A 27,366-nucleotide genomic window follows, 5' to 3' on the forward strand; every position below is an offset into this window, starting at 1 on the left:
CCTTTCCCGCGTGAGCGCGTCCTGCACGGCTTCGCCCGTACCAGACACAACGCGCTTCCGCACCCACGCGCATCTCCGCACGCTCCGTTCGCGCACAGCACACACGTGCGTCCGGGCCCGGCTCACACACACCCGCAGGCGTCCACAGTCCGCGGCGCAGGAGCCACAGGCCAAGCTGACAACGAGCTCACCGAGGGACCGACACTGATGGTCTTAGTAAAGCCAGTGTGAGTTCATTTTACACACTTAGAGGGCAGGGTCTCAGGACGTGGACGTCCACAGTAACTTTACAATGTCCAACGTGCACTTGAGCCCGAGTTACAGGCACCGTGTCCCCCTCCGTCCTGGCATCTGGCTCACGACCGGCACAGACTCCTGCCCTCTAGGCCACCGCATGTGCCGGGACACCTCGACCACGTGCCAGCACAGGCCGGACACACACCCCTTTGTGGCCGTCACCTGTCCCCGGCACCTGGGAGCGTGCGTGTCCTATCCCAGCCCCTCCTGCTCTGTCTGCCCCGGACACACCACCGGGCCGCCCCTCCTCTGGGCTGGCCACGCGCACTTTCTGGGCTCCACCCAGAGAGAACCGCCTGCCACTCTGCCGCGCTCGCGGCTCCCCTTTGGCTGTTGGGGTGGATGACGGTGGGGGCGCCCGAGGAGCCACAAGCACAAGGGGCTGTGCCTTCCCGGAGGTCTCCCAGCAGCAGCTCCCTGAGCACCTGAGCCTGCTCCCTGAGCACCTCTGACCTCCAGGTGCCACCATCCCAACCACAGGGAAAACCCTGCCAGACCCTCCCAGACGGAGGAGGCCCCCAGGCCCTGGCCCGCCCCGGCTGGTGTGCACACGCTTCCTGTGGGCCCGCGTTCAGCGCTTGTCCCTGCGTGGGGGTGAGGACCTGGCACCCGCCCGCAAGTACGGGCGGGCAGAGCGTGCGGTGCAAGGGTGGCGGAGAGTTCTAGACGTCATGATCGTGACGACAAACGTGTGTCATGAAGCCACGCCCGTGAGGAATCTGTGAGGCCCCTGTGATGGGCTCCCAGGCCTCCCCAGCCCCCGGACTCTCCCAGCTCGTCTGGGCCTCCAAGGAGGCTTCATGGACCAGGCCCCGCATTTCCTGCCCCAGTGAAAACAGTGCTATGCGCGTCTGCAATTTATTTTAGAGACGGGCGCCTCACTGGCCCAGCAGGAAGAGTGTGCAACGCCTGATCTCGGGACTGTGGCTTTGAGCCCACACTGGGAGTAAAGACTAGTTAAAAAATTAACTTAGAAGAGAAAGAGAGAGCGCACTAACTTTGTTGGCAGGAAGGTGATCCCAAGATTTAAAAAACAACTCTACCGTCAGCAGAGCAGGTCTGGGGGCCTCCCCACCAGCCCGGGGGACTCAGCCCCTGCTCCTGGGCGCCCGGAGCCCGAGGCTCGCACTGCACCGGGCGCGGGGCGGGGGACTTGGGGTTCTGGAGAAACGGCGGAGTGAGGCGGGTCTGCCCGGCCTGTGTGTGAGCCGTCTCCTCTCTGGGTCCGGAAGACAAGGGCTGTAGCTCAGGAATGGCCCCCCCAGCTCCCAGAATACCCTAAGAGGACCTTCTGTAACCCAGTCTGTCAGTAACCATAAGTCAAGGAGAAAAGAAAAAACATAAATCTTTTATTTTAAAAAAAAGAGTCACCTAAAGCGTGACTTTTCCTTGATTAAACAAATTACAAAACGGAAGGCTTCAATGCCTGAGGTTCATTACGAATGCTCAGAGAGTTGGGGGCTGCTGGGTAATAAAGGTCCCTCTTCTAGAACAAACACATAAGCAGGGGGAGGTGCCAGCTCACACACACACACACACACACACACACACACACACACACACACACCCCGGGCCCTGGGTGTGTCTCTCCCTGCCCTGCCCTCCCCTCTCCAGCCTGCTTTCCTCACCGGCCATACCGAATTCAAATCCCAACTGTTTCACTCTTCAAAGGACTACATTTACCTGCAATGAAGGTATTTCCAGCGACTTTCTCAACAATCCCAAGATATTCAGGCTGATTCGGGTCCCATCAAGACCCGCTAAAGCTCCCATTAGGGTCGCTTTCTGCCTTGTGTTCAGAACCTGGCTTGGGCCAAGGACCGTCCAGCGCAGGTGAGCGCGGGAGAAACCAGCCCGGTTCAAACAAGGTCGCGGAGAGCCGGGTCGAAGTTCCAGCGCCAGCCGGGAACTAAAGCGCGGCTCACCCTCTGAAGACAGACCTGCCCCGGCCTCCTGGTTCTCACACGTGCACCCTGCAGCCGCAAAGCCCTGGGCAAGGTTCTCCGGGGACATTTGGAGGGACACCAGGGAGGGCGGAGGATGCGTGCCACACTCAGGCTGGCCCACTGCTCAGCCAGTGCACCGGTTGTCAGAGGGTTTTGTCTCATTGTGAGAAAGGATTGACTTCAGAACCAGACAATGTTGTCATTTTGCATGTCCTTCCTACCAAAGGCTACAGCGTCTGTGCCCACACCGGCCCCCTGCGGGCCCAGGGCGACAGGCAGACGCAGTGGCCCAGGCTCCCCTCATCTCCCACAGACCAGGACGCCCCGGCCCAGTGTCTGCTGGGGTCGAACCCAGGACACAACGCCGGGCAGAAAAGCTGCTGGGCTGTAGAAACAAAACGCCACCAAACCGAAACCCACTCCTGCCCACCGCCTGTTTCTGGGCAACTGTCCACACTCCACAGCCGGGAGTCGTGGGTCAGTGGCCCAGGTGGTCGTGGGGGACATGCAGGAACCCAGGGGTGTCACCAACCCGCCAGGAGAAGGAGCATGTGGGCCAGGAGAACGGCTCATCCCAGCAGCACACGCTCCTGCGGGTTCCAGAAACAAGCCCACCTTGCCCTCTGTGGGGTCCTGGGTCCAGCCCGGTGCCCCTGCAGCCCACGCCTCGTGGGTGTGCTGCAGCATCCCCCCCGTGCCCTGCACACCTCGCGGCCGGCAGGGGGGCTCTGACGATGCCCCCACGAATCTGTCCACTCAAGCCCCCACCTTCTCACTCCCTGCTTTTAAGAAACTAAAAAACATCCAAGTCCTTTATCAGCTACAATGTTCCTTTGCTAAAGATAAAGAATGGAAATGTCCTACAAACAGCCGTCGAGGGGGGGGGGCGTCTGCAAGAAACTGTGAAGGCCGCGCGGCCCACAGGACACGAGTGGACAGCCGTCCCGCAAGCAGAGGGAGCCCCACGAGACCGCTGCGTGGGCGCAGGGCCCGCACCCTGGGAGCTCCCGGCACCGGAGACCCCAGGCGACCTCCCGTCGCCCACAGGCTGCGGAGCAGGGACTCAGGGACACGGGGCCCTCCGGGGACGTCCCCCTTCCGCAGGAGCTTGGGGGTCCGCCCGGCGCCCGGCTGCAGACCTGCCTCCTCGGCCGCCAGGGAATGCTCCGGCTCCGGCCCAGAGGCCTGGCCGACGTCCCCCCGAGTTGCCAGGGTGACAGCACCGGCGGCTCTGGGGCCAAAATAACTGAGGCCAGGGGAGCCCGGGTGGGAAGCAGGGCCACACCCGCCTCCCAGCGCACAGCCGAGAGCGCTATTTCCTGAGACCGAAGGGACAGACCTCGTCCAGTCCCCCCATCCCCCCCACAGGGAGGGACGCCCTCTGCCCAGCCAGCCTTCTGCCCGTGGGGGGCTGGGCCGGTGGCCTCGGGCACCCGAGGAGTGCAAACAATGCTCGGGGCGGGCCTGGGAGAGTTACTGTGAAACTCTCTCCTTTCTCCCCAGCAATGGCCACTACCCCGCCTGCCTCTGAAGCAGCAGCAAAGACACGCCCCTGTGACGCTGGGGGAGTGACAGGAGCCCCCCCACCGCCTCCCCGGGGGCATTGTGACGTGACAGACGCCCGTGGCCGTGGACAGAGTGCCTGTCCCCGTGCGTGCTGGAACCCGTAAGGCCGAGCTGCCACCTTGCTTCATGGCCCGACTCCGTGCGAGTCACGCGTTCCCTTATTTCTACCCAGGCTCATTCCAGAAAGGACGGGACGCCGTTCCTACCGTCCATTAAGGGCTGGGGAAGGTGAGTAACAATTTAATACAGCAATGGGATAACTAACGTAATATTTACTAATTACAATATTATAATTAAAAAACAAACAAAAACTTTACCAATAATTGCCAGACCCCGGCCGCACCCCACAGGTCCCTCGGAAGGCGGGGGTCACGCACTGGGTTCCACCCAGACGGCGGGTGTCGCTCGGCACCGAGCACAAACGAGTGCCAGCCACCGAAACCTTGCGCGCGCAGCGTAAGTGCAGGGACCGGTCTGACGGGCGACGTCCTCCCGGACTCCAGCTCTAAGACGTTGTGGGGAAGACGGAGCCACGGAGTCAGCGGGGACCCGTGGTGGCCGGGAGCCGGAGGGGAAGGAGGGCCGCGCGGGCCGAGCACGGACGGTCTCCAGGGCCGTCCGCAGTTGCGGGGCACGCGTGACCTCGTGCACTCGGGAAAGCCCGCACGCACGCGCAGCACCCAGTGAGCCCGAGTGTCCACCATGGGCCGCGGGGGAAAACGACATGTCCCTGGCGATCCACCGGTGCCCCACTCTGGGTGGTGGTAAATGTCGGGGCAGGGGTGGGGGGGAGTGCTCGACCTTCTCTCCATTCTGCTGTGAAGCTCAAACTGCGCTGAAAAAATAATCTTATTAAAATGAAGGAAGAAAACACAAATATCTCTCACAAAAATATGTTAAAAAAATGAATGTTTTCTAGCAAGTTCTAACACATGACAAAGGGAAAGAGGCCTTTCTCTCTCTGCCTGGCCTCCTCTGCCCAGTCTCCAAGCTGCCGCAGCCCTCCCTTCCCCACAGCCTGGTGAATGCCAGGCCCAGATGCCCACACCCTGGAGGACTTCCTGCAGGAGGCGCTCACTGGACTGTGCTCCCCAGGGAGCCTGGGGCTGAGGCACTGATTTTGCCAAAACGATTAAAAGCAGCCTTGAGAGTGTCACCAGCTCACGGTCAGCTCCTGGCTCGGAGCAGACATTCTGGAAGGCACAAGGAGGCCGTGGGACCTCCCCAGCTCTGGGAGCCCCAGTCACAGAAGCCATAGAGAGCCTGTGCCCTGTACAAGGCAGCCTTCTCGCACGGCAACAACCCTGAGGACATGGGAACGGTCCCCAAAAGCCACAGGATCCAGGATGGCAGAGGGAGACCCGTTCAGACAGCTGTCACAGTCTACGGAGGTCCCAAGCACGGCCACATGTCACCTCGTCCCTCTCCCGACAGACACTGGCTTCTGGCTAAGAGGGGAGGAAGAGCTTCGGGCGGCTCCTGGGGAGCAGCACGCGGGGGGGGCCGGACCCAGGCAGGGCAGCGAGAAGGCCTCCAGGACTGTCTACTTCCGTCCCGACCGCTTCCAGACAACTGCATGGGCTCCTGCTGCGCCCCAAAGCCTGGACACCCACAGCTGCTGAAGTGGGGGTACGGACAGCGAAGCCCGGGCAGCCTCTGCCTGGTCAGAACCTTTGTTTTTTGTAAATGAACGGGATGTTACAGGTTTGAAAAGAAGGGTGGTGAGCGACAAGGAAAACATTCTACAATCATCCGACCATCCCCGCCACGGGGGCAGGACAGAAAGGAGAGGTGGGGGGCCGGGGCCAGGGGCGCCCCCACCCAGACCCACCCTCGCCGGCACCCGAGGCCACCCCAGCTGGCTGGGGTTACTCAGTGGCTCATAACTGTATTCAAGAGCACCCACTCCAAAGGCCGGAGGTTTCGTTGACTTAACTGAAACCTTTATTTCTGCAGAGAAAAGAAAATGAAAGAGACAAAGGCTCTGAGTCCCTGAAGGCTGGTTCCACTTGCGGCTTCTGGGAGGGGCCAGGGCCGGGAGGGTGCTCAGGGACAGGTCTGGAGGGGCTCCATGGCCCCCTGCCCTCTGGCAATGGCTGCTCACCACCTGTCCCTCGACAGTGTCCAAGTCCAGGGCCTTGGACATTTGTGTCCCGTGGCGTCAGCAGCACACCAGCACCCTGGGGGGGACACCCCTCCAGCAGGACCACTGGACAGACCCCCCACACTCGTGACCCACAGGCGGGGGGCCTGGTCTCTCTGGCGCCCGGAGTCCACACTGTGGGCTGCTGAGCAACACGCCTGGCGCTGGCCTTTCCCACCAGCCACAACTCCCCTCTATTCCCACCCCGTTTAGTGCCCCAGTGCCCCGGGGGCAGGGTACCCCCCCAAGCCAGCCACTCCTGACTTCAGTCTCTTTCCTGTACCCCCAGGCCCAGACCCCTGCATGCCTCCGGGGGGCTGCACCTCTGAACTCTGCACCCCTGTACCTCAGGCCCCTGCACACCAACCGCAGACCCCCCCATGCCCCTGCACCCCAGATCCTGCACTGCGGAACCTCACCCCCACCTCTGCATCCCAGGCCGGAGCCTGCACCTCCACACCTGCCGCCACCCGCCTCCTCCATCGTCCAGCCCCAGGGTCCTGCCCATCCCACCCCTGCACCTCCATAGTCCACCCTGGGGGACCCCGCACCCCCTGGGGCCTGCACCCTCGGGGCACACACCTCCGGCCCTGCGTCCTCAAACACAGCACCCAGAGGGCCCCGCGCCCCTTGTCGGCGCCCCATGCCCTTCCCGGCCCGCGGGGACCCACCTGGGGCGGCGGTACCTTCCTCGCTCTGGTTAAACTCGAAAAGGAAATCGAAGTCGAACTCCTGGTCCTCCTCCAGCCCCGTCATGTTGGCACCGGCCAGGTCGGGGCTGGGGCCCGCGCAGGGGCTCGGGGTCCAGGGTCTGGGGTCAAGGTCTCCGCCCGGTCAGGTCGGGGTCTGGGGTTCGGGGCGGGGGTCCTGGCCTAGTCGGGGACCGGCCCCGGGTCTGCGTCGACCCGGGTCGGAGTCCGGGTCGGCGCCTGGGTCGCGGCCCTGGCCGCGGGCACCTGTGGTCGCGCCGCTCGCGGCTCGGCTGCGCCGGGCGCCGGGCCCCGCGTCCCCGGGTAACGTGACTCCCGCCCGCGCCCCTCCCCCGCCCCCGCCCCCGCCCCCGCGGCCCTCCCCCGCCCCCCCGCTGTTTCCGGGTTGACATAAACAAGCCGCTCGCCGGCCGCCGGCTTCCGAGTTTTAAATAAACTCTCGGGGCAGCGCGGGCGCACGCGGCTCGCTCGTGTCCCCCGCCCCCCGCCCGCGCCCGGGGGTCCACGTGTGCCGCGGCGCGGGGGGAGGGGAGCGGGGCCGCGAGCCCGCGGGTGGGACCCCGGTCCGCGCCCCGCACACCCCAAGTGGCGCAAAGATCAGGACTGAGTCGCAAAGAAAGGGCCGCCGCGCGCCGCCGAATCTGTGCAAACACGGCGGAGACCAAACTCTGGACGGGCCCGGCCTCGCGCGCAGTGCGGTGAGGCCGTCCTGGTTGCTGCAACGCGCACCGCCCGCCGGGGCCAGCGCGCCTTCCCCTGGACAGCCGGACTTGCTTTCTAAGCGGCTCTGACACTTGGAAGGAGCAACCCCTCCCCCAGTACCCCTTCCGGCCCCCACAGCTAACCCCATGCCCTGAAAGTGCCAAGGAGCTGGGAGTTTCCCCCTTGGGGCTGGAGATGCTCCCCTTGGCGTGGGGGGCTCTGCTGATGCCCGCACAGGCTGCCCACGATCCCTGCGCGGCTGCCCCACAGCAGCCCTTGGAGCTCTGCTGCCTTCCCACTAGGCAGACGCCCACCTGCCCCGAGGCCTCCTTGGAACACCGTTGGCTGAAGTCCCCTGACTCCTTAAACGACCGTCCGCCAGCCACTGCAGAACTCTCCAAGGCTGAGTACCGGGATCCAGACCCAAGGCTCAGTCCCAGCAGCCCGGCCGCAGCAGGCACAAGCTGAAGGCCTGTGTGGGCCTGATGTGCCTTCTCCCAGCTGTGTGTGCTGTCCCCAGGGTCTTGGTGCCACGGGCAACCAGCATCTGGTACAGCAGGGGAACTTCATAGGAGACTGAGAATCACCCGGGGAGGGGACGTCAAGTCAGGGAAAGGCTGGGTGGCACGGATGTCCATCCCTGCAGCCACGCTGCTAACCAACACGCCCTCCTTTCTGCCCTGCGGGCCCTCTGGGGGGGCCTTTTTCCAGAAGCAAATAACCTGCAAATCACGTGCCCCCCCTCATGCTTCTCTCCCATGACCCTTTGCAATGGCTGCTTTTCTCCAGTGATAAACTATGGTTCACTTTGGCCTGATTTTGCTTCTAATAATAGTCCTCACTTTGAGATGTACGTTGGAGGGTTGTTGTGTTTTCGTTCACTTTTTCTGCTGACCTTCGGGCAAATGGAGTCTGTTTCTGTTGAGAAGCAACATTTCATTTTTTCTTTCCAGTTGTTTTCCCCAAAGCCGCCTTCTAACACCCACCGAGAACGTCCGTGGAAGCAACCGCCCTTACGGTCAGCGTGGACGACAGCTTTTCGTTCCAGGTTCGAGAGAAAGGGGGTTAACACTTCCTCACGCACAGGTGTCCACCCAGTTCCCACCTGGCCACGGGGACGGGGACTCAGCCCCACTCTGCCCAAGGCTGAGCGGCCCCCCACCTAGTTTCGGATCCCCAACCAAAGTAGCCAGATGCACAGGCCGGTTTTCTAAACGCGCCTCTTACCAGCAACACCGCCCCCTCTTCCGCCCGCCCTGCCGGCCGTGCCTTTCAACTGGTACACGGTTTGGAGCTATTTGCCAATTCAGCAGACACTCCTGTCCCGATGGAAATGTTTAGCTTGGCGATTCCTCTCCAGCTGCGCGTGCTCCCGGCGCACCGAGCTCCAGCCCTGGGTGTGATGGAGCCGAGCGCCGGGCCAGGGCCTCTCCTAATCTGGATTAGGAAACAAGGCGGCGAAGTGAAGTGTGGGGAGAACAGAGCCGCTTTGTTCTGCCCCGGAGAGCCCGGGGGCGTTCTGTGTGGAGCAACCTCGGGGTGGGTGGGTAGGCGGCTACTGAGCGTTTCCCTGCATTCTCCACGCGGAAAAACAGGCACGGGGCCTTCAGAAACAACAGGGCTTAACGAGGTTCAGCCCAGAGGCTCATTAGACCAGAGGGAAGTGCTGGGGCATCAAGCTGCTCCTCACAGGGGCCGCTGGTGCCTCCCTCCGGCCTCTGGGCAAGGACCCCTCACGTCCTCCGGCAGCTGCTGGAGCCCCCGCCTCTCATCCCCACGGCCTGGGTCCGGGAAGGACTCCATCGCACTTTCTGGTTGCCTAATGCTATAGCTCTTCTAGAACACCCCCGCGATCACCGAGTTTAGAGGCACCACCACCCTGGGGTGCTACCTCCCCAAAGGCCCTTTTCAAATGCACTTTCTGAAGCAGGAAACAGGAAGAATCAGCAGCACCCCACACACGGGGTGTCTCCTTGCAAAAAAAAAAAAAGAAAAGAAAAGAGGGCTGCAGGATGGACCCCCGACGGCTCAGGTCAAGAAAATGAAACTCTGAAAGTCCTGCATTTTTAAAAAAACACATGTGGGCAGACTTTGAAAAAGGTGTCCAAGACGTTACGACCAAAACCTTAGCACATTTGTTAGAAATTGTTCTAATAGCAAGAGCTTGTCTCATTACCTGACGCTTACATTTAAATACTCCCCAACCTGGGATGAAATGGCGAGGAACACACCTCTTCCTTCACGGGTACAGAAAATAAGCCATCTCTTTCACCGAGGGCACCACCTAGGGTGCCTCCTGCTTGGAGACCAGGACCTTCCTGGAGGAGAACGCTTCCGGCCAGGTCGGGGCCTCTGGCTGGTGCCTGAAGGTGCTGTTTCTCAGAAGCACTTCTGCCCTCTGCACGGAGTCCTCGCTACACCGGGGTAAGTTGGCCGCGTTCTGAAAATCGTCTACATGAAATGCTCCAGCACGGAAGGGGCATTTGGAAAGGTGTCTTGCAGTTCCCAGGACGCCCTTGCTATCTTGATCTCTAAGCAGGATGCCGGGGGGCCCTTCTGGAGGCCCTTTCCCGACACCTGCGGGAGATCTCCCAGGAGGACCTCCATTCTGCGCCAGGGGCATCGGGGTGAGGGCTGCCCCTTCCCCAGTGGCTTCTGGACGGGCGCTTAGGCAGCTCCCTGACTATAAACCCGGAGGTCCCTTTTCGCACCGTCCAGAACCACTTCCCACGGTTAGAACTCCCGTGGTGGGCTGCGCAATGGCTTGAATGAGGGGCTCTGTCCGGGTGTCCGGACGGCACATCGGGTGCCCTTTAGTCCTGCGGGCGCAGCGCAGGTCAGGGGAGAGGCTCTGCCACCAGCGGTGCTCGGAAGGGGCGCGGACCCCCGCCTCACGTCCTGCGGCTGGTCCCCGAAGCCGCAGGGTGGCCTTGGCCCACTAGGGAAGCAACGGGCGCGGCTCCGTTCCTAGGGAAACCTCACTTCACGCAACGCGCTTCTTGTGGTCGTGGCGGCCCAAACCCGGCCCGGCCCGCCCGCGCCGGGGCTGAGCTTCTGCCGCGGACTCGCCGCGAGGCTGCGCTCAGCGCTGGGCGACAGGAGACACCTATTGGCAAGACGGCGCGCGCGAAGCCAGGGCTGCTCCGGGGAAACACCAGGGGGACACCGCTTCCCGGTCTGCGCCGCGCGCTCGCCGCCCGCGCCCCTCCCGGCGGCGGACTCCGGCCGCGCCTGCTCGCCCCGCCCGGGCCGGGACCCCGCGGGGCGCGAGGCGGGCGCGGGGCTGGGGGCGCTGGGGGCCCGCGGCGGGGGGCGGCCGCGCCGGCTTACCTTCCTCCGCCGACTTCATGGTGCCGCCGGAGGGCGGCGCGGGCCCCAAAGTTTCTCCGCTCCCGCAGACTGCAGCCGGAGGCCCGAGTGGAAACTTGGAAGGGACTGGGAAACTGGTACTTGGCATCCACGCGGCGGCGGCGGCGGCGGCGGGGAGCGGGAGGAGCAGGAAGGGCGAGAGGAGGAGCGGGAGGAGCGGGCGCTCGGCGCCGCCGCCCCGGCCGGGTCTCCCGGGAAGGCAGACCTCTTTCCCCGCGGACGCGCGCCGGCCCGGCTCAGCGCCGCCCGCCCCGGAGAGATGTCATTGAGGGGCGTGTGCGCGCGTGGCGGGCCCGGCTGCGGCCCTGGGACCCGGGCTGGGTGGCGGGGTGGCGGGGTGGCGGGGGCTCGGAGGTGTGCTCCCGCGCCCCGGTGCCCGCGCCCGGCCGCCGGATCCGGCGCGGTGAGTGTGCCGGCGAGTTCGGAGTCCTCTAACTCTCGCTCTGACGCAGGGCCGCGCTCTGCCTCCTGCCTTTTTAAAGCTGGAAAACACCTCCCCCGCCTCCCCGCCGGCCGGGCCGCTCCCGCGCCCCCTCCCTGCCGTGACATCACGCCCCCGCCCGAGCCGGCGCAGGGCCCGAGGACCAGTCGCCGCGCTCCTGCCCTCCCCGCGCGGGGCCGGCCCGCGGGGCGCACGGGGGGCGGGCAGGGGCGCACGGTGCCGGCGGGGGCGCACCAGAGACTGCAGGGGAGCACGGGGGGTACGGGGGGGGCACGCGGAGGGCAGGGGCGCACGGGGGTCGACGGGGGCACACGCCGAGGGCAGGGGCGCACGGGGTGCGACCCGGGAGCACCCGAAGAAGGAACCGTCCCTGACGCCGGGGTCCGGCCCGGGTCCTCAGGGAGTTCCACTCTGCTTTAATGAGGGGGCGGAGGGAGCAGGAGAGGAGGGCGGCCGAGAGAGCCCTGCATGCTGAAGTCATTATGTAAAAGCGCAGGCTTCCCCCGCTGTGGAAATTTGGAAAAGTGCTTCCACTGGCAGGCCCGAGAAAGGAAATTCCCATCCCGCTAAATTACTAACAGATTGCATGGCAGTCCCGGGACGTGGAGTTATTGTCATTTTTTACTCTAAATATCTGAGCGACCCAGATTGCCTGTTGCGTGAGCTGGCGGGGGGAGGTCGGGGAGACCATGGGCGCAGCGCCCCCGCCTCCCAGGGCCGGCCCGGCTGTCGGGGAGGGCCAGGGGCACTTTAAGGCGCGACTTTGGGGGTTCTAACCCATGGGGGAGCGGTCTGAGACTGGGAGCTGGTTTCGGGAAAGCCTCCCAGCGCCGCCGGTTCACTTTACACTTTCTTCTCAAAACCTCCTGCCTCTCCCCGGCGCAGCTCGGCTGCCAAACCCGGACCAAATTTTCGCGTTGGCGTTGGACGCGAGGGGCTGGGGCGTTAGGGCGGTGGGATGCCTGGGGCCGGGAAATCTCCCATGTGCGGCGCGACACCCTCACGGAGTTTCAAATAACCCCAAAGGCGAGGTGGTGTCTGCCGCGGGGACGCGGGACGCCTGCGGGACTCCAGTGGGTGCCCCAAATGTCTCCGCGCCCCGGGGACCTGGGGGGGGCGGTGCGACGTTGACCCACTCGCGGGGTCTCGCCGGCTCGTCGGTGCCACGTGAACAGCAGGACGAGGACGGTGCCCGCGCCGTCTGTAGGGCTACCCGGGGCCGAGACCCCGCGTCCCGCGCGCGTGTGCGGCCGGGCGGCGTGGACGGGGGCCGTGCGCTCGCGCGCGTCTGGGGGCTGCGAGGGCACCGTCTGGGTGACCCCCCCTGCGGCTCTCCCACGCGGTGCCTCGCCCCTGGGAGACCCCGGGAGGGAACCCCACGAGGGCGCTGAGACCAGGGGACCCCACGAGGATGCTGGAGGGGGACGGACCCCTTTGGGACGCCCGAGGCTGGGGGGCGCCGCGAAGGCGCTGAGGCTGGGAGGGGGAGGGGCGCGCGTCCTGGGGGGGGCCACCAGGGGGCGCCAGGGCCGCGCCGCCCCGCCCCGCCCCGCCCCGCCCTTTGCAAAGACGGTGCCGCGGCGGGCCGGGGCGGGCCGGGGCGGGCCGGGGCGGGGCGGCGCGGCGGCGAGTGACCCCGTGCCCTCCGGTGCGCCTCTCCCGCACGGCCACGCGCGCCGCTCGGACCTGGAGCCCGCCTGGCCCGCCGGCTCCTCCCCTCCCCCCCTCCTCCCTCCTCCCTCCGCCTCCCCCCTGCTCCCGCGCTCCCCTCCCACCCCCGCCCCTTCCTCCCCCTCCCCCTCCATTTCCTCGTCTCTTCCCCCCTCCCCCCCGCGCCTCCTCTTTAATAAATAATTTTCACTCCGTCCAGAAAAGCGCTTTTCCTGTCCGCGCTCAGCGCCCTCCTCCTTCCCCCGCCCGGTGACGGAATCCCCGTCTGTTTCCCTGTGTTTAATGCCGTTGCCGGGACCACGGTGGCGGCGCGCCAGGGCGCAGGGAGTTCCGGAGGCAGCGGCGGCTCCGCGGCCAGCGCGCCCCCGTGTCCGCCTCGGGCGGCTCCTGCGGCCACCGCGGGGGCCCCCGGCCTCCGTCCCGCGGCCGCGGCCCCTGCGCGCCCCTGCGGCCCCTCTCGGTCGTCGGCCTCCCCTCGGGGTGTGTTTACAGGCGCTACCAGGAGAGACGTTACACGGGTTTTATTTTAAGGGTTGGTGATGACTAACGAAGTTAAAAGGAGCTTAGGACAGAAAACAAGACTATTTTTAGGTTACTGTTGTTTCTGCGGATTATTGGGGCGAATACACCCAGAGAAGCTCACCGTTTTCGAAGTCCCTTTGCAAGCCAAAGCCCCTCTCTGGGAGCGCCCTGGAGTATCGCGCACCCTGCTCAGTATTTTCTAGAGCCCCGGGGCGGTCCCCGTGCTTTGGGTTCTGTGTTCAAGCATCGGGGCTAAGGAGACCTGGGCCTCCGATGCCGGCGGCCCGCGCGGGGTCAGGAGGACCCCCGAGAGCTCGGCCGGCTGGAGCTGCCCTGCAGGAGCTGCCGGCCTCCAGCCTGGGAGACCTGCGGGCCACTGGGCCCACCTGGCCCCAGGGGAATCCATCCTCTGGGATCTGGGGCAGTTTGGGCACAGGCTGCCCCAGGCGGAGAGACTCCTGGGCCAATCTTCTAGCCAGCACCCCTCCCCCGCTCTCTTCCTGTTGCGCAGCTGGCAACCAAGTGCCTTCTTGCCCCCGAATATCACCTCCGACATCCCCAGTGAAGCATGAGCGCTCTGTCCTTGCCGGTGCGCCCTCGGAAGGAGCAGGAGCTGGACGTCTTCCGAGGAGCAACAGGGAGCCTCTGGCCTCCCTCTGCGGGCAGGTGTGGGTTCTTCTCTACAGCACCGTCTAACCTGCAGGAAGGACACCCCAGGCTGATCAGAGATGCGGGGAAGTGTGCATGGGGAGTGGACAGCTTGGAGATTGGCTTATTAAGAGATCAGAACTAAGGAGGGTTGTTTACTTTCAAGTACACTACTGAGATTTTTATAAACCCCAATGCAGCTAAGTTCCACAGGGTCACTGCAGTCGAGAGAGAAGGGGTTCCCTTTGATTAGACACCTGTGCCAGCACATTCAGACTTCCAGGTGTAGGGTGTTCTTAGAGACCCAGGAACTCGGGGTTCTGGGAGTCTACACCAGCTGTGACTTGCAAAGCAGCTCTGTAATCCCCCCTTTCCCTGGGACATGGCAGAGGCCTTTATTTGTTTCCCGCCCAAACTCAGCCTGCCCACCCAGTCTGGGCACGCCATCAGATCTAAAATCTCAATCACCAATGAATCGGTCCACTTCCCTTCCCTGGACACTTGCCCAGGGCACCAGGGTCAAAGCCAAACTGCCCAGCGTAGCACCTGATGACGGCCTCCGTCCACACCTGGAGCTGCCACACAGGGGCCTCCTCACAGAAACCAGCCTCTGTTCCTGGTGCCCACCTCCAAGGACCTGGAGTCCTCTCTCTCCACATGTATTTAGCCAATATTCAGAAACTTCCCGCAACGCTCCTGCCCTGTCTGCCCTGTCCCCCCGCCCCCATCATGAGCCGTGGCCCCGGCTGCGATGGCCTTAGGTGTCTTCCGTGGCCTTGAAAAGCGTGCGCATCCTGCTATCTTGGTGCAGGCGCTCACGTCTTCGGGGCTTGCGGGGCTGTGTGGTGGGTCGGGTCTCCTGCCCCCTCGCTGCATGGGGTCTGTTGGCTACAGCCGCGTGCAAACCGGGCTCTTGGCTCCCGGCTCCTGGTGCAGGCCGCTCTGCTCTGCCCTTCTTTCCCTCAGCTTTGTTGCACATACCGAGGTCTGTTGCTGCCCCTCTCTGACCGGTTGGCCCTTTGATCATCATCCAACGTCCCCCTTCGTCTTTGTGTTAAAATCCATTTTGTCTGACATCAGTATGAGCCTCGGCGGGCCCCGTCTGGCCGCTTCGTTGGGTGCAGTCTCCTCCCTGCCGGTCCCTTTGTGCCTTAGAACCCGAAATGCACCTCCTGTCTCCTGCTTAGGGCTGGCTCACCAGGGCTTATTTGCTTGCTTTTGTCCATTTGACAGTCCCTGCCTGGCTCATGGGATCGACCTACGCTAGATGTCCTTATTGCTAGAGTTGGATTTATGTCTGCAGTCTTACTGTTTGGTTTCAGCTTACGTCTTTTTTGTTCTTTGTTCCCCCTTTATTGCTTTTTTTAAATGCTAAGTGACTACTTTTTTTAAAGTTTCATTTATTTGTTATTTGAGAGAGAGAGCACCCACAAGCAAAGGGGGAGGGGCTGAAGGAGAGAGAGAGATGAATTATTAAATAATAATAATAAATAATTTATTATTTGAGAGAGAATCTCGAGCAGATCACACGCTGAGCACAGAGTCCGATTTGGGCTTGATCTCATGACCCTGAGATCACCACCTGAGCCAAAATCCAGACCCAGATGCAGGCAACTGCAACCCCCCCTGCAACAAAGTCCATGACTCTTTTCTGGTCCAGCATTTTAACCACAATCAGCTTGACGCTTCCAGCAGCTCAGCCCCCGTGGGGGCGCGGACCTGAGTCCTGGGCCGGGTTCCCTGCCCCTCTGCCGCCATTGTTCATGCAGCGCCAGGGGGACGGGCAGGGACCTGACAGCACGCTGTGTCGCTTCCCCGCCTGCACGCATTTCCTTAGCGGGACTCGGCTTTGCTGCACCCACTGCCTAGTGTGGTTACTGGCAAAGACGTTACACATATGTCACACTCCTGTCCGCTCTGGGCCCAGAGCTCTGTTACAGACACACTGTTGTATACAACTGCTTTCTAAGTAGGTTATAGAAGAAAGGAGAACCAGTCACCACTTGTTGCCTCACAGAAGCACCCTTGGCTCCACCGGGGGCACCTGCTTTCAGCCTGAAGACCTCCCTTTTGTGTCTGCCGGATGCAAATTCTGTATTGTTGTGTTTTTAAGCTGGGAAAGTCTTCATTCCTTTCATTTTTGAAAGACAGTTTCGCTGACTGTAGCATTCTTGGTTGGCAGGAGCTCCCTTTGAGTACCCTGAATGCCGCACCCACGGCGCCGTCTGCCGAGAAGCCACTGTTGGTCTCTTGTAAGGGACACAGTTTTCTTTTGCTACTTTTAAGATCTTCTCCATGTCTGATTTTCAGCGTTTGTACAATGACATGTAAGCTTGTGGGTCTCCGACTTTATCACCCAGCCAGTGTCTTGGGTACCCACTGTTGGCAACAAACGTGGGACATCAGCCCCTAGGCCTGGCAGAGCTCTTGTTGTCTCTGCCCCGCTGCCGCGGCAGCCGCCCCCTTGGACTCCCTGTGTTCTTGCCCGGGTTCCGCCCTGTTCTCAGCCTCCGTAATCTTGGCTGATGTCCAAGTAAACCAGCTCTTCCTTCGGCCCATTCGTGAATCCCTTCCTCTCGCTACGGTGCTTCTTGGCTCCAGAATCTTCCTTTGGCTCTTTTCCAGTTTCTGCCCCTTTACTGACAGCACCGTTCGTGTGACGTCTCCACCGTGCGTCCCGGAGTCAAGCTCTCGTCCTGCTCTGTGCACACACCCGCGGGGGCACTTCGGGGGGTGTGAAGCCCAGCGTCGGTGACTCCCAGGCCGCTCCTCTGCTCTGCTTTCCCCTGGTGCGTGTGTCCTGCTTTCCTGCTCCTTCGCATGCCTCGCAGTTGTCTTGTCGAAACTGGGCGTTTCGGTGGCGCATTGTAGCAGCTTTGGGTTCTGCCCGCCCCCGCCCAGTCTGGGACTGTTACCTCCTTCCCTGTTCGTTTAGCGGCTGGAGTACTTCCCTGACGTCCGCCCCCTCCCCAAGCGTCCGGCCTCTGGCCTTGCCCCCAGGAGCCCAGCACAGGGAAGCCTAAGGCCCGGCTCCTCCAGGGAGGAAAGCCCTCGGGAGGGGTGGGGTGCCCAGCGCCCCAGCCTCTGAGGGGTCTCCTCGCTGAGCTGGGGGGCCGGTTAGGTTCTGATACCAGTGCCTCTGGCCTTTCCTGATGGGTTCGTGTAGATTTTCTTGAATAGAAATGCCGGTTTCATTTGCTGTTTGCCCTTAGGAAGGCTTCTAGAAGCTTAAAAGGGTTGTTTTGTTTTACACGACGTCCTTCAGTTTCACCAGGGGCAGGTCCTCGGGCTCCCATCCTGGCAGCTTCTCAGCTACAGCCGGGATGCCCACCGCCCCCGCCGCACACCCCTGGCAGCCGCCAGGAGGGTCTTCAGCTCCGAGAAGGTCCCTCCGCGTGTTGGTCGTAGGTTGAACCGTGTCATCCAAAAAGATGCACTGGAGTCCCACTCCTGGTCTCTGTCCCTTGTTTGGAAACAGGGTCTTTGCAGATGAGATTAGTTAAGAGCACGCGCTCAGGGCCCTGATCTGTGACCACGGTGCTCGTCACAGAAGAGACCCGGAGGGAGACCACACAAGGAGCTGGGGCTGGGGTGACGGACCCGGAGGCCACGAGTGCGAAGTAGGCCTGCAGGCCATGCAGAGTCGGGGGAGGGTCCTCTCTGCAGCCGCATGGGCTGTGCCCTGGGGCTTCTAGAAGCACGACAGATGGACATCACTGGTGATGGTCGGTTCGTGGTGATCTGTCATCACGTCCTCAGGGAACCAGCACAAATGGCACGTGCTTTTTATTTTCTTCAGGATGCCATCCCAGGCCCTGCTGAGCTGACCCCATCCCTTCAACACTTGTACCCTTCCCAGCCCTGCCCAGACACCCCAGCTATGCACCTCCGCCTCCACCACGACCTTCATTGCCAGGCCAGCCATCGCCGCCAGCACCACACCAGCACGGCCCTCTGCCCAGGGACCTGGAGGCCTGGCCCACAGTCCCTGTGGGGTCACGGGGTCCCCCCTCCTATTCCCTAGAGGTTTCTTGCACAGACGGAAAGATGTCCTGGGGGGGGGCGAGCCCGTGGCTCCATGTCACCTCCTGTGGAAGGGCCTGCCAGCTAAGGCCACGTGGAAGAAAGCAAGTCCAGAAGGGAACTCGCGCCGTTTGAGCATCCGGATTAAATGGGGCCTGAAAGCCTATTCTGGAGTGTGTCCCCGGGGTTGGGAAGAAAACTTCCCTTTTGCTCCGTCTGGTCTGATTTGGGCTTCTGTCACGGCCGCTGGAGCCCCAGGCTGTGGGAGAGCCACCGGCGAAAGACACAGCAAGTGATTGTGGCCGTTCCCGGGGATGGGGGCCCTGCTTCAGAGGCGGGCAAAGGATGCACAGTGCCCCAAAGTGGCAGGAGGCAGACGGTGTAGACGCCAGGCGGCCCTGCCCCCATCTGGGTCTGACACAGCCACTCAGCAAGGAGCCTCACGTGGCACCTGGACTTCTCTTGGGCAGAGCAGACACGTGGCTTGTGTGGGTCTGGCTGTACCGTTTGGTAAAACATGCCCTGAGCTCCCGCGCCTGCGTGGAAATGCGGCTCCTGCCCTGCGCCCGCCCCGCTATGCCCTGCAGTCCCCTAGCTCCTCTCTCTCCCAGCCAGTCTGGGACTGCTGGCAACCAGAGGCGGCTCACTCCTGTGCTTGGCTTAATTTCCAGGATGTTGGAAGCATCTGTGAGCAGCAGGGGGAAGGCGCTGGGCTCCGTGGGCCTCAGCCTTCTCTATTCTGCATGCCCCAGGGCCCTTGCACTTCTGGCCACATCCGGGGAAAAGGCTCCGGTGGGCTTCCAAATCCCTTCCTCACACCGAGGACCTGGTGGGTGGGAGATAGGCAACATCTTTGGTTTCTGGCAGCACCTGGGGCTTGCACCTGTGAATTCAGTGCTTTCTAGTGGCAACACTGTAACATTTTCCTTACATTAGTTGGCTGTCTCTGTTGGCTTAGGGAGCAGCAACCGAGGTGAGTCATTTTTATCCGCAGGCTGAGACAGGGAAGCTTATTTTCCTTTTTTGATTGTAAATGACTTCCTTTTTTGTGTGTGGTGCCGTCCTCATGAGGGAGGCTCTGCAGGACCCCCTCCTCCGCGGGAGAGCCCCTCCAGCGCCCTGGCTCCCATCCCCACCCCTGGGAACCAAGGGGAACCCTCCCAGCCTCCACTTGGGTTCACGCCGCTCCCCAAACTATTGTTAAAGTGGTTTTGGTTCAGTAAAGTTCTAAACAGGCTTTGCCAGGCACTTTTTCCATGAATTTTTAAACCAGACTGAATTTCAAGGGAAACTTAACGCATGTGCATCTGACTCACCTACGCGCAACCCGTCAAGACGCTGCGTGAGAGCCCGGGATGCCCGGCCACCGTAGGTCTGCACCAGCCGGTCCTCCCGGGCACAGGAAGTGGCATCAGGCACGCGCCCCACGCCAAAGCCATCTCACACACGCCGCTGGCGAGTCTGGGGCTATGGCCGTGGCCCCTGGCCGTGAGGGCACCTGGGGAGCCACCGGTGGTGGGTGGGCAGCGCCCGGGAGGGAGAAGCGATCCTTTCCGAGCCCTGGGGGGCTGGGCTCTGGGCGGGGGTAGCTACGGGATCCTACCCTGCGGGGCCTCGGGCCACCTCATGCCCTTCAAGGGCTGTTTTCTAAAATGGTGGCAAAATGCACATAAAAATTGACCATCGTCGGGGCACCTGGTGGCTCAGTGGGTTGAAGCCTCTGCCTTCAGCTCAGGTCATGATCCCAGGGTTCTGGGATCGAGGCCCGCATCGGGCTCTCTGCTCAGCAGGGAGCCTGCTTCCCCCCCCCCCCCCGCCTACTTGTGATCTCTCTGTCAAATAAATAAATAAAATCTTTAAAAAAAATTTGACCATCTTCACCATTGGGGGTACAGTTCCGTGGCATTGAATACATCGGTGTTGCTGGGCAGGGTGCACAGAAGCCCTGCCCTCTGTGAACCAACACTGTCCCCCGAACTCTAACGCCCCCAGCCCCTGCTCTCCACTTCTTGGCCCTCGACCCTCGTCTGCACGTCCTCCGGCGCCGCACCCTTACAGCGCTGAGCCCTCCTGTTTCAGGCTGAATAGGATTCCGCAGCCAGTATGCATCTCGCTGCTCCACGCCGGTCCGTGGAGGGACGGCGGGCTGTGCGGAGCAGGGGGTGCAGGTAGCCCAGAGACCCTGCTTTCAGCTCCTCCAGAGGACGTGCCTGCAGGCGGGATGCCAGTGGTCCGGGGGGTCGCTGGGGTCCCCGTGGGTCCTGGTCCTTGTTAGCCTCTTGTGGCCCCTGCCCCTTGGCTGGACTTCTGTGTTTGGGTCTCCCTGCACGCTGCCTTGCACCCATGCCCTGGGCACCACGTCAGCATCTCCCCACCTGTCCCCCGCCCCCCACCCCCGGGCACCTTGACCCCGACACCCGACCTGGCTCATGGGGAAGCAGACACGCGTCACCTGCTCCTCTCCTGCTATTTTTGTTCCTTCTCATTTTGTCACAAATTGGGGTGGGGGATGCCTAAGGGGGGCCGAAAAGAGCATGAAAGCCACAGCGAGAATCCCGTGCATCAGGTGGTAGGAAGGGGCGAGGGTTTGGGGGAGACAGTGGACTGTGTCAGTCTGAGTCATTTCAGCAAGAGGGGGCAGAATCATAGCCGCACAGCCCCCAACATGGCCACGATGGTGACAGCCCCTCTGGCCCCCCCGAGTTGCGAAGTGCTCCGTGAGGGGCCACCCACCACAGCCCCTGCTGTCCCTGAGCCCCGGGTCCTCTCCTGCCCCCGCCCTGCTGGTCTGCAGGGCTAGCTCGGCAGGCACCAAGTTCAGGACAGCCGCCTGGACTGAGTTTCTTCCCAGCGACAGCAGGTCCCTGGACAGGGTATTCCTGGGGCTCCCCTTTGTCCCCACATGGGCTCTGTCCCAGCGCCCGCACCCGTCATGCAGCCCATATTGGTCTTGCTGCCGCTCCAAGACCACTGGGGTGCTGGGTGGTCAACTGGGAGCCATCCTGTGAGGGGCGTCCCCAGAAGCCCCCCGGCGGGACACACTGCCGTCCCGTGGGAGGAAGGGCTGCTTATGTGCAGTGGCCCCGGTCCCAGCAGCAGCGGCTCCCCTGCTGATGTGCGCTCCTGCGGGCAGGCAGGAAGCAGCCAGGCTCTGGCTTTATGCCACACGCTGTCCAAAGGGGAGGCCAAGCAGGCACCCCAGCTGGAAGTCCGTGGGACCCCGATGCCCGGGGGGTCCTTACTGGCACACGCAGGGCACTTGGGCAATGGCCCGTGGACGTGTGAGGAGCAAAGCCCCAGAAGCCATGGCGGGGACTGACTTCACCCTGGAGTCTTCAGGCAGGAGGACTGAGGTGGGCCCGGAGCTGGGAGCGTGCCGCCAGGGTCCGGGACAGAGGCTGGCGGGGGTCAGCGTGGGGCACCAGAGGACGGAGGTGGCTGGAGGATGCCATGGGCTGATGCGGAGCATGGGGGTGTCTGGGGTCTGGGGACATGGAGGCGGTGGGGACAGTCTCCTCGGAAGGTTCTGGAAGGAACCTGACCTCCCTGCTCAGGACGGTCACCCAGAGAAACCCATTCGGACCTCTGACCTCTGGGATGGACCGTGACTCTGTTCGGGCTGCAGGACACGGAGAACCACCCGACAGGAGATCAGGACTCTGCTTCTCCCTGGAGCTCGGTTAAACGTGTTTTCTGCAGTCGCCTGTCACAGTTGCCGGAAGGCCCAGGTCCACCTCCAACCTCCACGGGGTTGTGGGGAGGGGAGATGGTGAACCCCTCTGTTCTCCCGTGGGTCTGGCCTGCATCTACCCTGGGGCCTCCCTCCCCCTTCCCTGCCAGGTTTCGCGGGCACCGGCTGAGGGGACCCGGCCCCTGCGAGGCTGGCCCAGGGCTCACAGCCCGAGGACACAGGTCGGCAGAGGGACAGGAGAGGTCTGGGGGGGGGGGTCTATAGCTGGTGTGCTCGGCCCTCCAGAGCCCAGGGCACCTACACGTCCGAGCCCGCGTGTGGGACTCCCAGGGAGAAAGGGAAAGCGGTCTGACCCAGGCCCGGCCGTGAGCGCCAGACAGGTCTGGAAGGGGAGGGCCGCGGAGCTCATGCTGGCGTTGGTGCCGACTACGCACTCATCCATGACCCCTTCCACAGGGAAACTGGCGGCCTCCCCACCAGCACCTACGGGCGGTAACTTAGCTTCCCAACTTGGGGGACGACAAATGGACCTTGAGAGAAACACAGGGAAGTACAATTAAAAGCACAGCAGAGGGTGTCGGAGTTGGACGCCTCGTCATCAGGGGGTGGTGCGGGTCTCGCGACACGAGGTGGGCCTTCTCCACCGAACCTGCGAACCTGCCCCGGATGCAGGGCGCTCCGGCGGGAGTGGGCGCTCCTCGCCCATGACTGTGGCGGCGCAGGGCCCTCCAGGCAGGAGGGGGGCCCTAACCCAGGGCTCTGCTCAGGGGACCCAGGAAAGGTGAGCTCTGTGGCGTGGCCAGTTTCAAGGAAAACAGTAATCATCACGGGGTCCCCTTCTGGGCAAGGGCCCCAGACTGCTCGCGAGACAACAGCCTTCAGACACGCAGAGAGTCCTGCCCGCCCCTCGGGAGCCATGGTGAGAAACCGAGTCACGGTGACAAGACGAGTGTGACGCAGGACAGAAAGGTGCCCGAGGCCCTGTGCAGGCGTCCCAGAGCCAGGTGGACACATGACCAAAATCCTGCGCGTGCGGATGGCGTCTGTGCAGGCGCTGCCCAGCGATCTGCGTCCACCCAACCACACCAGCGATGCCCAACGCTTTGAATCTGTGACTCCACGTAAACGTGTAAACGTTTCACTTTTCTCAAAGGCCTGAACCCTGGGGGCAGGTGGCCCGGCTGAGCTCCAGGGAGGGGACGGACACAGCTGGAGCACGGTAAGCGACGTCCCGTTGTGACACGGAGACCGTCCTCCGACGGGGCTGGAGGCATCTCCCTCTCTTCGGGTACAGGCGGGAAGGAGCCGCCCAGCTGACAGCAGTTATCCAGGCAGTTCTGTTAAGGGATCCTACTGCTAACCCCACCGTATGGGGCCATGTGGTGTCCCCACAACATTCATGTCTCCCAGAACCTCGGGACAGGACGGTCTTGGAAGAGGAACTTTGCAGATGGAATTTGCTACAATGGGTCAGTCCTGGGGTGCCCCCATTTAGTGGGAGGACTGGATGCAGATACTCGGGAGACCACACGCATGAGGACAGGCATGGAGTGGAGTCACGAGGCCACGAGGCCACAAAGGCCCCTAGCACCAGAGCTTGAAGCTGCAGGACAGGTGTGGCCTGGGCCTCCCGGGGGAGCACGGCCCTGGGCACCCTGACCTCAGATGTCTGGGACCCGGAACTGAGTGGACGAGTCTGCTGCTTCCTAGGCATTTTGGTGGCCCTGGCAGGATGGTGGGGAGGGCACACTGGGAACCAGGGGTTCTGGCTCTGGGCTATGCTGAGGGCAGGTGCTCAGCACTGCTGATGGCTCAGCCGTGTGTGGATGGGGTGAGGGGACCCGTCTGCTGCACCCAGTGAGCCGGGATCTTCTCCAGCAGGGCCCTGAGCACTCTGGTCCCCGAGGGGGCCTGGGGCATATATCTGCAGGTGCTGGAGCCCACGACTGCACCCCTAGTGGGTCTGGGCCTTCTGTCCTTTTTGCTTGGAGCACGTGTGCCGCCCGTCGGCTCTAAAGGCCCAGGACCCACCATGAGCCACGGGCGCCCCTCCAGCCCCAAGGGGCCGTTGGCCTGCTTCGACGGATGGAGCTGCAGCGACGGGCACGGGCCTCCTGGCTGGGGTGCTGGCTTTCGGCAGAGTGGACGGTGTGCCTCAGGACCCCCAGTGATGGCAGCGTCCTGAGAGCGTTGGAGCGGGCGCTTCCCCACCTCCAGGGGGTCGGTGTGGGCTCCGAGCCCCAGCCAGGTCTGCAGGGGGAGGACTGAGCAGGGGAGGGCCGCAGGGCTGGGGTTGGACGGCGCGGCTCTCACCAGTGCCCCCGGCCCTGCCTGGTCCCCGTGTCCGCCGCCCCCGGCGTTCCTGTCTCTGCCTCACTGGGTTCCCAGCGCGGAGCCCGCGGGGATCGTCTCCCTGCTGCTGTCCCAGCTCAGCGTTCGCAGAGCTGATGACCGCGGGTGACCCGGAATGCAGGCTGGGGCGCCGCCGCCGCGGGCGCGAGGGACCCCGGAGAGCGCGACCCAACGGCTCCGGCACTCCCGGGTTCTCTCTAGCGGCCGTTACGGAACCCGGAAAATCCTGCAATTACTTCAGTGTTTTCAGGACTCAGAAGGAAGGATGCAGGCCCGTTCTGGTCCGTCACATCTGAGGGCCGCAGACCCTGGAGGGCAGCTGGGCCTCCAGAACTTTCTGGGCTCTGCAGGAGGTTTTGTCCGTGGGGACGGGCTGTGGGCCTGGGTGAGCCCTCACGGGGGCCTCCGGGACCCCTGCCCGACAGGGGCGGCCTGTCTCTCACCTACGAGGAGGGGTCCATGGCTTCCCATTCAGGCCAAATAGGCGCCACATGTACACAGATGTCTATGGGCTGTGGCGGGAGTTCTTCAGTTCTGGGATTGGGTCCCTGTCCCAAGAGCTGTGTCCTCTGCTGTCCCCAAACCAAGAATCAGCCCAAGACCGACCACAGGCGCCAGCGGCGGGCGGGCATTTCTTAGCTTCCAGCACCACCTGCTGGCGTCTCCTGAAATTACACCCAGCGGCATCACCAGGCGCCGTTTCCTGTGTCTGGGGACGGGGCATGTGGTTAGAGCCACATCCGACGCGCTGGCCCAGAGCACGTGGGAGCACAGGGCTCCCTTCCCAGGTGGTCACGAACCTTGGCACCAGCCACAGATGCTCCCTAAGGACACAAACGTGTGCCACGTGTCCTTCCCAATGGGCCATACAACACCCCTGCCCGGTGCTTGGTGGGGCAGGGACAGAGACCTGAAGCCCAAATGCCTGAGTTCTGGGACCGGGAACAGGGCAGACATCACTGGGAGATGGGGGCGTCCGCCACCCTTGTGGGCGAGGCCGCAGGACGGAGCCCCTCGGCCCAGGGGGTGTGTGGGGTGGAAAGGGGAGCTGCGCTGTCCTGTAGCTTCTCTGAAAGCCAAGAGTGAGGCCAAGACAAAAGCTTTAGGGAGAGAAGCTGCAGGAAAGCCCCAGCCTTTGGGGACCCACCCGGAGGTGACCACAGCAGGAGTCCTCCCAGGACACAGGGCGACCAGGGACCTTTCCCATCAAAGGCCCCCGTCCTGGGATGGAGGGTGCTCCCGGGCTGTCCCGCTGGCTTCCGTCCGCTCAGGCGTCTCCATGCAGGGACAGGGGCCGGGACTGGCAGGAACAGAGCCGGACTGTTCCCGTGGTCGGGGTGGGGGGTGGCAACACGGTGACCCTCAGGTCCTCACCCACAGTCTAGGAGGGCGGCCGGCAGGGGTTTCGTGTACGTCAGTTCCCAGTTAACTCAAAAAAGGAGCGTCCTGCTCTCCGAGGCTTTAAACGTCCGCCCTCCCACGCGGTCTGTCCAGTTTTCAGAGGCGTCAGGTGACCACTGCTGTCTTGGGATGTGGACAAGGCCACCACCTCCGAGGACGTGAGGGGGGACAGGATGCGACAGCTGTGGTCTGCCGACGCCGGAGCAGCCCTGAACTCAGGGTCTCCTTCTCCCCACGAAGACCAGAGTAGGGCCAGGGTCGACCTGCTTCTCCTCCACTTCCACGGAGAAATCCCAGCACAGACCCTGGTCAGCTCTGGGCTGTGCGGGTGACCTACCTGGTCACAGGTCCCGGCTTGGGTGCATCTCCGGTGGGCATGTGCTGGGGTCGGGAGAGGTGACCCCGTCCCTGGGCCAAGAGGCCACGAACTCGGGAGAACACGGAGGGTCTCCAGGCTCTGAGCTGGAGGAACGTCGGGGGAAGGGGCGGCGCCTGCGGGGGTCCAGCCCCTTGGACTGTGTGTGCAGCGTCCGGGGAGACGTGACGGCGGAGCTGCAGGTCGGGGGACCCAGAGGACGGGGTGGCAGCCCCTGACCTGTGTGCCCGGATGGCAGGACCCTTCCGGGGCTTCACAGTGTTGTGGGGGGAGAGAAGGGCCCACAGGGCCTCCGGCCAGTCCTGCAGGTGGGAGTCCGCTCCCTGCCGGGGTCCCCGGCCTGAGGCCCCCGCGCCTCTGCGGTGCCGCCTTCGTACCCGCGCCCCGCCGCCGCGTCCAACCCGCACCTGACCCTCCTCCCGCCCGGCCCCCCGCGCCAGCCGAGCTCCGCGGCCACCGGGCGCCTGGACCGACCGCGCGTCCCTCCCGGGGCGGCCCCAGCCCCCACGGCTGAGCGCCGGTACTGCCCGCGCCGGCCTCCGCCCCGCCCCCACCCCGCCGGGGCCGCGAGCCGGGCCCCGCCGAGTCCGTCCTCAAGTCCGGTCGCGTCTCCTCCCGACGCTTCCCGGCTGCTCGTCTCTCGGGGTCGCCGACCACGTGTGGCCGCGGGCCTCGCGGCGCGTCTTACAACGACCGGCCCTTCGCTCGGGGACACGGCGCCCGCAGGCCGGGCCGCACCCGCGGGGCCTCGGTGTCCGGACCCCGCGTGCCGCTGCGCGCGCAACCACCGCGCGGTGGGCGGGGCCTCGGGACGGGGGGGGGACACAGCGCCACCAGGCGGCGGCGGACTCGGGACGGGGAGGGGGGACGACACAGCGCCACCTGGCGGCGGCGGACTCGGGACGGGGAGGGGGGACGACACAGCGCCACCTGGCGGCGGCGGTCTCGGGACGGGGCCACAGCGCCACCTGGCGGGAGGCAGGTGCACAGGCCCCTGGGACCCGCGGAGGCCGCGGCGAGCACCGCGCCGCAGCGAGCACCGCACCGCGGGCGGCCCGATGACCCGGCACGGGGCTGTGCGGCCGCGGCCCCCGCCTCAGCGGACGGGAAGGAAGTCGCCCCACGCTCCGGGGAAGCGCGGGCGCTGACGCGGGCCACGGCGCCGTGTCGGACCAGGGACCCGGCCAAGACGGCTCACGGGGCTCGCGGCCGAGGCGGGGACGCGGGGCGCAGGCAGGGCGTGCGGCGCGCGAGCTCGCGGGCCCGTGTCACCTGCACGGACGGCGACCCGGACCCCGGGCTCCCCGCGCGGCGGCCGCTGCCCAGGAGCAGGAGGTCTCGGGGCGCCGCTCGGGCTGCGAGTCGGTCCCCGGGGAGGGACCCGCGCCGCTTCCACGGACACGCAGGCGGTTCGACAGCGAAGTTCAATTGTGAGAAGCAGACAGACAGACGGACAGAACGCGGCTGCGCGCCCCGCACGGCCGCCCCGGCCTCCCCGCCCCGCGCC

General features: G+C 63.9%; 1 protein-coding gene across 2 annotated transcripts in view; it reads right to left on the reverse strand.

The window, feature by feature from the left end:
- The window catches only part of NFATC1 (nuclear factor of activated T cells 1), a 95,223-nt gene extending 84,258 nt beyond the window's left edge, over positions 1 to 10,965 (reverse strand). The window contains exon 1 of one of the 2 annotated variants that reach the window (XM_044242778.1): positions 6,624 to 6,708. In XM_044242778.1, coding sequence (XP_044098713.1) covers positions 6,624 to 6,708 — 85 coding nt within the window. Of the gene's footprint in view, positions 1 to 6,623; positions 6,709 to 10,694 lie in introns of those variants that run through there. The other variant, XM_044242777.1, reaches the window with a different exon arrangement.
- Between the last annotated feature and the right edge of the window lie 16,401 nt (positions 10,966 to 27,366).

Source organism: Neovison vison, chromosome 3 (assembly GCF_020171115.1).
Source record: "Neovison vison isolate M4711 chromosome 3, ASM_NN_V1, whole genome shotgun sequence".
Lineage (NCBI taxonomy): Eukaryota > Metazoa > Chordata > Mammalia > Carnivora > Mustelidae > Neogale > Neogale vison.